This window comes from Eublepharis macularius, chromosome 5 (genome assembly GCF_028583425.1).
Source record: "Eublepharis macularius isolate TG4126 chromosome 5, MPM_Emac_v1.0, whole genome shotgun sequence".
Taxonomy (NCBI): domain Eukaryota; kingdom Metazoa; phylum Chordata; class Lepidosauria; order Squamata; family Eublepharidae; genus Eublepharis; species Eublepharis macularius.
Window position 1 is genome coordinate 22066901 of NC_072794.1, and position 12655 is coordinate 22079555.

At 47.5% G+C, this 12655-nt stretch overlaps 2 protein-coding genes across 2 annotated transcripts; one reads left to right on the forward strand and one right to left on the reverse strand.

The window, feature by feature from the left end:
* Positions 1-3930: 3930 nt before the first annotated feature.
* C5H1orf226 (chromosome 5 C1orf226 homolog) lies at positions 3931-5647 on the reverse strand. Its single transcript, XM_054980324.1, has 2 exons — positions 5436-5647; positions 3931-4402 (listed from the first exon to the last, which is right to left on the reverse strand). Exons 1-2 carry the CDS (start codon positions 5645-5647, stop codon positions 3931-3933), a joined length of 684 nt encoding a protein of 227 aa, XP_054836299.1.
* Positions 5648-9868: 4221 nt separating this feature from the next.
* Positions 9869-11979, forward strand: SPATA46 (spermatogenesis associated 46). The gene is made up of 2 exons (XM_054980325.1): positions 9869-9941; positions 11432-11979. Exons 1-2 carry the CDS (start codon positions 9869-9871, stop codon positions 11977-11979), a joined length of 621 nt encoding a protein of 206 aa, XP_054836300.1.
* The last annotated feature ends 676 nt before the right edge of the window (positions 11980-12655 follow it).

Genomic DNA, 12655 nt, shown 5'->3' on the forward strand with positions numbered 1-12655 from the left:
TTCAGTGGGTGTAGTTGTGCCTAATTATGCCTAAGAATGCATTATAGAAATTCAACAGATGTAGCTTTCCAAGCACAGAGACACTGTAATGGGAAAATCGACTGACTTTCTACCTTCATGTAGCCAGCTGTCAAGGATACAGATTAGGGTTGGAACAGATCCTTCCTCAAAATCAATCTTTACACACTTTCATGGTAAGCATTTTCCAGATATTTTATAGCCACATCTGACATCCAGTGATATTTATTAGGATAGCTGACAAATATTAGCATGATCAGGGCTTTTTTTGTGGGAAAAGAGGTAGTGGAACTCAGTGGGTTGTCCCCGGAGAAAATGGTCACATGGCTGGTGGCCCCGCCCCCTGATCTCCAAACAGAGGGGAGTTGAGATTGCTCTCCGCAATCTAAACTCCCCTCTGTCTGGAGATCAGGGGGCGGGGCCACCAGCCATGTGACCATTTTCAAGAGGTTCCGGAACTCCGTTCCACCGTGTTCTAGCTGAAAAAAAAGCCCTGAGCACGATCAAATACTAAATGACTGGTATGTAATATGGGACCTCAAGTCCCTTGTTTATCTTTGAGGGTTCACAAGATGTCACAGTGATCTTCAAACTCGATGTCTTCAGGGAACACACCTTATCTGCCAAAGAACCTTTCTGTTCTCTGCAGAGGATTCTAAGGCATGCTCCAGCATGCACACTCAGTTCACATGGGGCTCTTTTGGCCACTCCCTGGACCACTGTGTACTTACCTCATATTCCTCTACACACAGCAAAGGAAGATCAGCAATGGTGTGGTGACATGTATTTCAGAGAAATTTGTCTGCCAGTAAGGATCATCTCTGAGGCTTACGTCCCCGAGTCAGGTCCCAGATGTGTTCTTGGAGTTCCATGCTTCTCAAGTGTGTGGTGGTCCTATTGGAACAGGGACTCCAGCAAGTAGGGAGATGGAGCTTAGATCTTCCCTCTCCCGAGCAGTTTTCTTGACCTGAAAAATGGCCCTCGAGAGCTGTTTTTTGTTGGGGAAACTGACATGTTGCCTTACATGCAGCCCATAACAGGACAAACAGTAGTTCCCCAGGGCTGTTTCAGGTTAGGATAACAGCATAGAGGGAAAGGTCTAAGTAACCCCCTCCCTACTATCCCAATCTGAACTCCCCCTCCCACACCTGACAAGCATGGAGCTCCAAGAACACATCTGTGTCCCAATCTGGAGAAACATAGCATGTGTTAAGCCCCCACTGAACTTCCCAGAAGTTTGCTAGGAGCTCAGGGCTCCCTGGAAGACTGTTTGAAAACCATTAGTATTTGCTGCTATTGGATGGTTGGTTACATGCAATATTCTTTAACAGTATTTGATAATCTGCATGCAGTTGTATTTTTTTAATCTTAGGACATTTAATATAATAAATGTTAATTTAACAGATGCAGCTGTATTTAGCACCTGACAGTACTGGATTGAAAAACTACAATGATGCTTTGAAGGCTGACACCTCATGAGATTTCATATTCTTGGCGGTGGAAAATGCCACCGGGTCATAGCTGACTTATGGTGACTCCTGCTAGGGTTTTCAAGGTAAGAGACTAACAGCGGTGGTTTGCCATTGCTGGCCTCTGCAACCCTGGTCTTCATTGGAGATCTCCCATCCAATTACTAACCAAGGCTGATCCTGCTTAGCTTCTGAGATCTAGCAAGATTGGGCTTGCCTGGCCTATCAAAGTGAGAACAAACTGGTCGTAACATTTTCAAAATTTGAGGTAAAATTCAATATTAGAATTCTGAATTTGAAGCATCTGGTTTAATAGCTGAGCGCCAACTTGGAAAATTCATCACATTTCCAAATACTTGTACATATTAGCTTCAGCTCTGGTATGGAGCCTCTCTCAGCAAGCAGTCAACAACATGGCAGCCATATGTATGAAAGAAGAGGCCAGCTATGGAGATAAAAAAGCACCAATAGGGGCGAAACAAATTTTTGTGGCAAGATCCCCATCTGGGGCCAGCATCTGGAAATCATCTGCACATCGGAATGCTCGAGTTTGCTAAACATGCAAGTGTTCACGCACGACGAGACGGACAGTTTGGCATTTTGAAATGGTATTGCTGGATATGCATGCTACTAAGAACTGATGGAAAAAACAACGGGCACAAAGTAATTTAGGGGAAGGAAGTCAGTGGCAGGAATATTTATTCATTTCCTCTACAGAGCTCATGGCATTCCCCTGCACCATCCTACCCTCACAGCAACCATGTGCATTAGCTTGGGCTGAAAGATAGTGAGTGGCCCAAGGTCACTGTAATGGGCTGTGTGGCAGACTATGGATATGGACTCCTATCAGTCAAAACATCCAACCATTGCTCCATCCAGGCCTTCATACCATCCTCTGTTTACAAAATACTCAGTACTGGGTTTGTAGTGAATATTACAGCTGTGGCAGGACATCAGGACTTCAGTTTGTAAATAGCTTAGGATAGCAACTAAGATCCATGCTAAATCGCTACTGGAGTGAGCTGGGCATGGCTGCAGCAATGCAGGAATCAGAACGGGCAGCCCATTCGTTGGTATCTTAATCCCCTCAGCTTATCTCCTGGCACTGGCTACATGCTGAGCCCAGTAGGGACGTCAAACAACCCCCTGCTACTAGGCCTACAGAGTCATAGTGCTACTAAGGATACCAAGTAGCTGCAGCCAATGATGGCTCTCCTAAGCACTGCAGATACTTTCAGTAAGGACACCCACAGCTCAGATGATAGGTCATGCAGCTTGGGGCTCTCTGCCTCTTACATTGTGCACATTTAGAACATGCATGGAAGGACTCTGGTGATGGGAACTATGGAGAAAGGAAAATTCACAGTAGCAGCACTAGGAAGGACTGCAACAACTGGAAGAAGCTAGCACTTGTGCACCATTAGAGGATTCTCCTCAGTTGCTCAAGGTACGGAGTGGCTATGTGCGGCTCCTGCTGTGCTTACTGAATTGACCTGGCAAAGAGAACTCTGACCGGTGACGAAAACTCTACCAGAAACTGTGGATGGAAGGTTACGAAGAAGGTCACGGAAGTCAAATGCCACCGGGTTAAAAGTAGATTTTGGTCAAGTTGTGAAAAAGGCCAAATTTGGTTTCTCAGTTTCCGTAAGTTCCGTGTGACCGGCAAAGCCTTTGAGAAGGTGGCTGTAAGAAGAACTGGATTTTGCTTCTTCTATTAAGGCATTACGTTGATTTAAAGTGCTCACTTGCTTAAAACATTAACCTGAAGCCCAAGAACACTTTCAGTTGCGCACTAGTCAGAATTATTCACCAAGAGAAGTGCAATACACAAATAAGTGTTCTGAAGGGCAACGCTAGCGATCAAAGGCAAGGAAGCATTACTCTTGTAGCTGTCATATGAATATTTTTAAGTGCTTTGACTTTTGCGTTGCAATAACAATCATTGTGAGGTTTGGAAGTGCAAGGGCACCTGTAGTGATCACAGCTGAGGATGAAACGTTGGGCATAAAGGCACAACCCTGCAATAAATAAATAAACCAATAAATTCCTGCTGTGATTGCAGGACCTGTTTTAGGATCCAGGGAGGTAACTTCTTTCTGGGATCAGAAGGCTGTATCATGAAAGTTAATTCCGATGATTCTGAGTGCACATTTCCAGTACTGTGGATTCTCTTCGCTCAGACTGGAGATGGACCCCAGGCAAGTCCACACACATGGGCTAGTCCAGGGCCAGCACATGTTGTGCAGCCCCGCTGGTGGGCTCAAGAATGACTTACAGCTGGAGAAGATTCCTGCCTCAAGAGGAGAACAGGAAGCATCGCTCCAGAGTCCATGCTGAGCAGGAAGACATCTGGCTCTGGAAATCTTCCAGTGGTAGTGATGATGACAGACTGGGCTAGGAAACTGGAGCACAGACATAGCAGCAGGGGATGGGAGAGACAAAGCTACTCAAACGAGAGCAAGTCTGGGCTGCGGCCTTCGCTTTCTAGTGTGGATGTCCTTGGCGTGGAGGGATCTATGCTGCTTTGCAAGTGGTGCTCAGGAAGGCATTTGCTAGGGCTCAAACTGAGTCTTAGAGCCAAATTCTCTGAGGCAGGAGAAGATGGTATCTGGAAAGCACTGTTCAGCCTGGGCTCCTGGTTCTCCTTATGAATGAGGTCAGGCACACTAAAGGTCCTGCTGGGACTGGCTCCATCTTCCTCCTGTGCTGGTGGACCGATCTCGTCCCCTTCCTTTGTGCTGGCTGGCTGGCATGCACGTTCCTGGATTTCCTCCGGAAAGGAGGCTTCTGTGCTACCCACCAATGGCGAGGAAACCATCAGCATGTCTTGAGTGGTTTTCAGAGCTCTGGGTGTGCGCTTCTTGGTCATCAGCGGTGGTGGGTCAAGCCGGGGGATTGCATCGATTGGGGACTGCCTACAACACACACAGAGAAAAATACAATCAAGGGAAAAACTTGATACCTATACAGCACGTTGCCAAATCTCTCCCCCACCCCACCCAAAGCAGGACTTGCTATCAGTTTTGTTTTGCAGCTCTTGGTCTGCCCATCTTCTTCTCAAGAGACAAAACAGCCAGTGCCAAAGAGCCTTCCTAGACTTGGGAAATGGCTGCTGCTTAAAGAAAAGCCAGAATATCATAAATGAATGTATTTATTTCACTTATTTCACATATTTATGTATGTATGTATGTTTGACTGGTATGGTATCTTAAGCAATGCAGAACTATCCAGTAGGAATACTTGTAGCAATAGGTGGTACACAGCAGTATATTACAGAAAGCACACAGTAGTAGACTGATCCCTTTACCAACGCATCTCTGAATGATTTCTTACAGCACAGCAGCAGCCCTGCCATCTCTCAGGCAAAGCGGGGACTGGACTCTGGGGACTGATCTCCTTTCAGCTCCCTGCAAATAAGTCACTTCTCAGGATCGCCTTACCTGTCCTGCTTTTTCACCCCAACACTAACACAGTTCCAGTTCTCCTTTCAGCTGATCACTGTGCTATGCTATTTTCGGGGGGGGGGGGAGTATAAGTAAAAAAAAAACAAAAAAAAACAGCCTAATATCACAACTCCCTCTAGTGTTTCCCTCCCTCTAGTGTCACAACTCTGCTGTCAAAATGACTGTCCTGGGGCCGAACTCCTCTCCCAACAGTTGTAGAGTCTCACCTAGCAACCAGACAGTTCATGCCCCAAGTATTTCTGGTAGAAAGGTCTGCTCTGGTCTCCATTGAGAAAAGATGGTGTTATATGGTAGAAAGAGGCCATATTCCCACACTGGGCTTTCATGTCACCAACCCCTAATTAGCAACCTCCTTCCCTCAGCAAATTCATAACTGTGGCTTGCTTTGGTGGGGAGCAGGAAGAGACAAGTAACTTTCCTGCTCCAGCCCCATTTCTATATTCCTAACCCTTGGAAGCTTCAAGAATGGTTGCCCACCACTTACCCCGCGACCTGGTCCTGTCCTCCCAGCAAAGCGTCTTCTCTGTGTGAGAGAACTGCTCCTGCGCTTTCATTGACTTCTGTCACCCCCAAGTTGCTGTGGTCGGCAGGTTCTTTCCTGCGCAGGAAATCATTGACTTTGGCACCAACCACCTTGCCGAGGTTCTTGAGATGCTGGCTCCCACCGAAAGCAGAGGGCTGCCCTCGCAGATTCATACCTGGGGGTGATCTGGATTGCAGGGGAATAGATTTGGTAGGTGGCAGCTTTGATGCAGCGGAAGCGTTTGAATTTTCAAACATACTGTGGTCAACTGCAAAAGAAAGTAAGGCCCGTATGAGTGGGACAGCAGTCAGGAAAAAGCACAGTGCATCATTCAGACTGGCTGTTCATCCCTCATAATAACAGAACCCAAGAATGGGCCTTGATTTACAGTGCAATCCTACGCAGAGTTACTCCAGTCTAAGCCCATTAAATTAAATGGGCTAAGACTGGGGTAACTCTGCATAGGGTTGCACAGTTAGTATCTGATGCAGAATGTTTATAGATGCATTTGAATTCATGCAACAATCTTTGTCCAATGGGTAAGGAATGAGTGGACGCTGTGACTACAGGTTCCCATGGAAAATTTCTGCTAACATGGAGGAAAGCCAACACAAGAAGTCCTTGCATTGAATTGTGTTTTGACTGTATCCTGTCTTGCATTTCTGCCTGTGCAAGACAGAGCAAAAAGTATATTTCAGCAACCTCTCCGATGGATCAGTCAAATCATATCGCACTGTTACCTTTTTGACCTCATCCCTAGCCCACAGCTTTAAAAGATGCTATGGGCTGGGGTGGGGAAAAGTCTCATTTTGTATCCTAATAAGGGCAGTCGTCCAATACGAATAAGGGCAGTTGTCTAGTAACTTAGGATACTAAGAACCCAAGTACATCCCTCCAAAATAAAATACGAATGACCAGTGTTTATAAATCCTTCATTTTAACGAAGCACTAGAAATTAGCTGGAAAAGTTCTCATGAGCAAGTGTAACATAGAATGATTTTTAAAATAAGCATCAAGGATAAATTTCTTGGCAAATTCATTCTCATCCAGTTGCTATATCTCTAGAAGGCACAATAAAGGAACACGAAAAGTAACATTTTTCAAACAACGAAGAAAGCTTCTCCTATGCCTCTGATGAGTGGCTGGAGATTAGGTAATTCTCACCCTACAAGACCAGATAAAGGCGCTCATAAAGACCAGTTTCAGACAGGTCAGTGGTTAGTTCTTTCACCTTCTTTGTTTTTCTGCCTCAACTCCTGATCTGTCAATCATCAGAGTACTGTAACACATGACCCTTCTCCAGGAACAGGCAAAGTAGGACCTCTTGTTTTCCTACCTCTTTATCTCTTCCTTAATACAACTTTCCCTGACTCTCTCTTTCTCTCTCTTCCAGCAACCCTAAGCTGTTCAAAAACAGTTTTTCTCTCACCGTCTCCTCAAGGGCCAGATCATACTTCCTCAGAGGCACCATACATTGGTACATTCTATTAAAACCGATTGAAGGGGATCAAAAAACACCCAGCACTTCAGATATGCTTATGCTAATGCAGTATGTAGAGGGCTTTGAGACATAAAAGCAGTTTCTAAAGAACTATTTCTAGGAAGGTTTCTCTTTCTTTTCTCTCCTTTTCTTGTCTACTTTTTGGTAGCTTAATAAAATCAACTTTTTTTTTTACTTGGAAAAGTCTCTCTTATTTCATAAAATATTGCACCAAGCACACACTTATATGCAGACTTAAAAGACCCCTAACCCAGGGCTGGGGTAGGTTAGGTGTCAGTTACGTGGCCTTACTAGCTCTGTTTCCTGGGTAGCAACAGCCTTTGGACTGTAACGGCAGCATCGAGCAGCCTTCTGATTTTTGTACACAGCAACACTTGTTGTTACAGTAGCTCTCACACAAATGCCTTGTGCAACCAGAACTGCATTAACTAATACATCTTTTCCACTATAGAATGGCAGAATCCAATTCATTGTGTTCCACTCTTGTGTTCCACTGACTACCCGATCCTTGGCCTATGGGACAGAAGCGAGGTTCTCTAGGTTGTGACACCCTCATACCACTCCATGCAGTAATAAAACAAAGCCACCACTATAGTTTCTAGGTAATAATACTGAATCTGAATCATGCACGGCATGGCGGCCCCAGGAGCACTTGTCATCCTCCCTCCATGCCTTTTCAGGTGTCAAAACAGCCCCCTCCCCACTTCATACCTGAAAAGAGGTGAGGCCAGGGGAGAACTCCTGGGGCAACTATACATGCAATCCAGATTGGGGACCCACAGCAATTTTTAAAGAACTACAACTGCTTTTGAAATGGCATCGGCGGCCACAGGATGGACCCATGGGTGCTGTCACTTAGTTTGGCCCTCAGTATCTCCACTCTTGCCTCATATTACTTAGAAACAACCCACCGGCCATCCATTTCCACCCTTCATTTCATGTGAAAAATAGTTGTAGGGCAAATTTTCTGCTGAGCTTCCCATGGCTCTTGCATTATCTTCCCCCTCCCTCCTCCCCCCTCCTGTCCTTTGTCTTCAGGACATATGATTTTTGACCACTGTACAAGCACCTAATTGTACCCTACGTAGGTGACAAAGGTAGATTATATTAATAGAGCAGGCGGTGGTATACCCCAAACTAACCTTCATCAGCACATGCAGTGGAGCCTGGGTCTCCCTCAGGATTTAATACCCATTCCTTGCAGAAATTCACTTGCCATCCTCGCCCACCCACTTTTATAAAACCAGACTAAGCTGGCAGGAAGTTAACTATGATATCAGCAAGTGATGTCACAATGTCAGCTGTCAGCATGGCCATTTTACACAGAAATACTTGCACACGACAAAGATTTCCACCCTTTGGGTCAAATCCATTTTGAGAGGCAAATGGAAAATTTCTCCCTTTTAACCATTTCTGGGCCACACGTCCCCAGCTTTGGCCTGAAGAGCATACCTGATTTAACATGCCCTGTACACACAACCAGCTTGCCAGGTGAGTTGGGAAGAAGGGGTACTCCTCAAAGAACCTTAAGAAGTTTCAGCAGGTATTATTTCTTTATGATATGTGAAGAAGAAGGATGCTCCCATGCTCTAGCGCAGGCCATTGCAGGAGTTTCTGCGCCCTCTAGGAAATGTTCATGGCTACCTTTGAGCACACAGCGCTGCTCCTTTGAGCATTTTCTACCACTGTGGCATCTGTCTGCAAGATTCTGGACAGCACATGATCCCACTGGCAAGACAACTGTAGCAACTGCGGTATCAGCCTAATGTGACATGACACTTCCTGGCCTTTAAGTAGCATTTGACTGCCAGGGGCTGCAAGATCTCACACTGGCCCTTCCCTCACAGGACTGAAAAGCCAATTCAAACATTATGGAGTACACAAGTTGGGCCTAAGATCCACACCCTGTGCCTTGTCTAATTTGCACATAGCAAAGGGACTTCGGCCTCCCCACCCTGTGCATGCCATTTTCCCAACCGAAAATGATTCAGAAGTGTGGTATTTGGAGCACTATTGAAACCATGTAGGTTTTCCCAATAGTACCCTACCAAGACTGATTCAGGACATGAAAAGGGCAGGGGATGGGAAGAATGAAACTTCTTTTCCATGTGCATCTCAGTCATGACAGGAATTGGGCACCAGACATGTGGGAACTGAAAACCTGCAAATCACGTGTGACTATGACACAGGGTGAGGTCCCTAGATCCTACCTGGGTTCTCTAGCAGTCAGTGTGTCCAGTGATCAGAATGAGAGAACTGAAAAGCCCTGTTTCTGAAAAATCTGCACATACCCACTCCTGGTAGACAAAGCCAGAGCCAGAACAGAGATCCGTCTTTACTCTCACCCAATCAGACTTGCCTGCACTAACTTTCTTTCCTTTTTTCATCTCCCTTTGTCTTCTGAACTCCTAAAGCGGTTTTCTAAGCTTTCCCTTCAGGGACCTCCCTCCAATCGTTGTCCATGGCCACCCTGCCATATCATTGATGTGACTGCAGACATTTTAAAGGCATCAGCTATAGCCAAGTCGGGGATAAGTCACAGCTCAGTGGCACAACATCTGTTTTGCATGCAGGAGATCCCCGGTTCAATCCCCAGCACCTCCAATTAAAAGAGTCAGGTAACGTGATGTGAAAATTCTTCCACCGGAAGCCCCTGAGAGCTGCTGCCAGTCAGAGTAGACAGTGTTGACTTAGGTGCACCAGTGGCCTGATCCAGTGAAAGGCAGATGTTCAAGAGGTCCAGCAGGGCCCCATCTTGCAACATTGCTGCACCAGTAGGCACGGTTCAGTTGGTGCAGCAATTTCTGGCGAGACCCTTGTTCTGTGGTGCGCAGTCAGCACAGCCCCACTGTCTCTACATCTCTCAACCCAGCAGGTGCCTCTCTCCCAAGCAATGGCTTGTTTTCCCTCCTTCAGGACCAGCTTGGGGCTGGGCAACGCTTCCGAGCTCAGTGATGTCTTCTCAAGTGAGAAAGAATGGGGGGGCGGGCGGGGGGCGGGAATCATCCTTCTACACTGGCCATTCAGGGATACTGCAATGTTGCGGTTACCTTCTTAAAAAGTTCTCCAGCTGAAGCAAGAATGGGCTGCAGGGCAGGGCTATGTCTCACAGCAAACAATCCATCTTTAGCTGGGGCAATAACTGCTCCGAGTGCCAAGAAAAGGGAAGCAGAGCTTTTGAGCACCAACAGTTTTAAAGAGGAATAGCAAGGCAGATAAAAATCCCGGCTGCGCTGGTGCTACAAACCAGAGAAAGCAGCAGGCAGATACCAAATGGTTAAGGTGATCAAAAGGGCACAATGCTCTTATAACACAGAAGAACAGCCTCCAGAAAAAAAGGAGCAGGGCAAAAAGGAAGTGTTCTCAACTGTGCAGGTTCAGAGGTAATCAGGGCTTTTTTTCTGGGAAAAGAGGTGGTGGAACTCAGTGGGTTGCCAGCACAGGGGGTAACTCTTGGTGGGAGGTGGTGCCCCTGGTACCACATGTGCACGTGCAAAGTGCGTGCACACTCCCCGGACCACACAATGATGTTACTTTGGGTCAGCTGGAACAAGGGGGGAGTTTTTTAAAGTTTAAATTGCCCTCGGCGAAAATGGTCACATGGCTGGTGGCCCCGCCCCCTGATCTCCAGACAGAGGGGAGTTTAGATTGCCCTCCACGCCACTCAGCGCGGAAGGCAATCTAAACTCCCCTCTGTCTGGAGATCAGGGGGCGGGGCCACCAGCCATGTGACCATTTTCTAGAGGTGCCGGAACTCCGTTCCACCACATTCCAGCTGAAAAAAAGCCCTGGAGGTAATATAGTCAGTGGTGTGTATCCCTTACTCAGTGACTCTCAGTAGCTCGGAAGCCATGTGAGGCTCTTTGACATGTCACCTGTGGCTCTGCTGAGCACTGTTACCCGATTTGGCACTAACCCCATGTTTCAGGAAAGGGGGCAAGGCTCTTGCTGGGAGGGATTGTGGTTCGCAGGTGGTTCCCACCTTGAACCAGCCACTACTGGAGGAACGGGTAAGTGGCCATCCCTAGCAAGCCTCATGCTAGGGAGGGAAGTAAACACTTTTTTTGGGTAGATGGAAACTGCAACTGTAGCTCTCCGCAAGCTTTGGAGTGAGTAGTACCACAGTCCTACAGGGATACGGTGCTCTTCCCAGTACATCAACCAGTAAGCTGCGTACGAGAATTTAAGATTTTTGTACCTTGCTTTTTGCCCCAATGGGGATACAGTGTTTTACAACATTGCCCCCCCCCCTCCTCCATTTTATCCTCACCACCACCACCCCACGAGATATGTGTGGCTGGTCCAAGGCCGCCCGGCAATCTTCCACGGCAGAGTGGGGATTTAAACCTGGGCCTTCCAGATCCTTATCTGACAATATTAACCACTACACCACCCTGGCCTAGGTCTGAGAAAGACCTGAAGACCTCTTGGCTGACTCCCCTTTCCCTTTTGACAGACTGCCTCCTTACAGAACTGCAGAGCAGACAGCCCCAGCAACGCAACTGTGCCATCTATCGGCCCTGGTATTCCCCCTACAGCTACTTTGTGTGCATGGACAAAGACAGCCAGGTAGACTCCTGCAGCTTCCCTGGTGCTCTCACAGCCAGTAGCAGAGAAGCCCCAGCAGTCACTGACCAAGCTGAGGAGATTCCCGACAGCATCTCTTCCTCCTCTGGCTCCCGACAGAAAGCTCGCCCCCGGGAGAACGGCGGCAGGAAGGGCAGGACTGCTCCCAAGGCCAAGGACAGAATCACTTCCCAGGACATCCTCCTGGCTTCCAAGTGGCAGCCCCTGCAGCAGAACGGCTTCAAATGCATGGCCTGCTGCCGCATGTTCCCATCTCTGCACTCACTCAAGACCCACATCAAGTGTGGCTTGAAGGAAGGATACAGCTGCAAGGTCTACTATCAGAAGCTCAAAGCCCTCTGGGAGAAGGAACGCAAGTGCCAGCTTGGCAACGGCCTGGCAGGTGGTGGCAGCCACAGCACCAAAAAATCCAAGTAGCCCTGCCTCTATGTGGCAAGCCATCTGGTATCTGCTCCATGACCGCCATCGAGACAAGAATAAAGCCAATTATTGATGTCCCTTGGCAGATTCCTCCCATAAGCCCTTAGCAGCTCCCCCCGTCCTGCACAGACATTGACCAGCAGTGCTTCTCCCTTCCTCAGACAAGACATTCTTCCTTTCTCGGCCCCATTAAATTGGGATTCCTCTGCTTCTGTTACTGGTACACAGACACCATCCCTGTCAACAGCATAGCCTGGCTGTCTCCTCTCCCCACTGCTCTGGAGTCTCTCTACACGAGACGCTGGTGCATGTGTCCAGCAAGTGTCAGGAGACGCAATGTTAGCCAGGAAGTATCGTTTTAAATGACAGAGCCAGCGGAGATCATTGTGGAGGGGACGTATTCTCTCACAGCTCTCCACTGCTCTGGCATCCCAAACCATCTCTCCTTCCAGAGTTTTTATCCTGCCACCCTGCTTAAAACTTTGAGTTAACTGAGCCTCAGCAGGGCAAAGGCTCTGGAAGAGGAGATACCAGAGGTGGCGGAGGACTCCGAGAGAATCCATCCCTCTGGAGCAATCTCTGCCGGCTCTGTCATTTAAAACTACGCTTCTTTGCTAACATTGCGTCTCCCTACACCTGAAAATCACACCACAAAAACGGAATCGTGGCACGA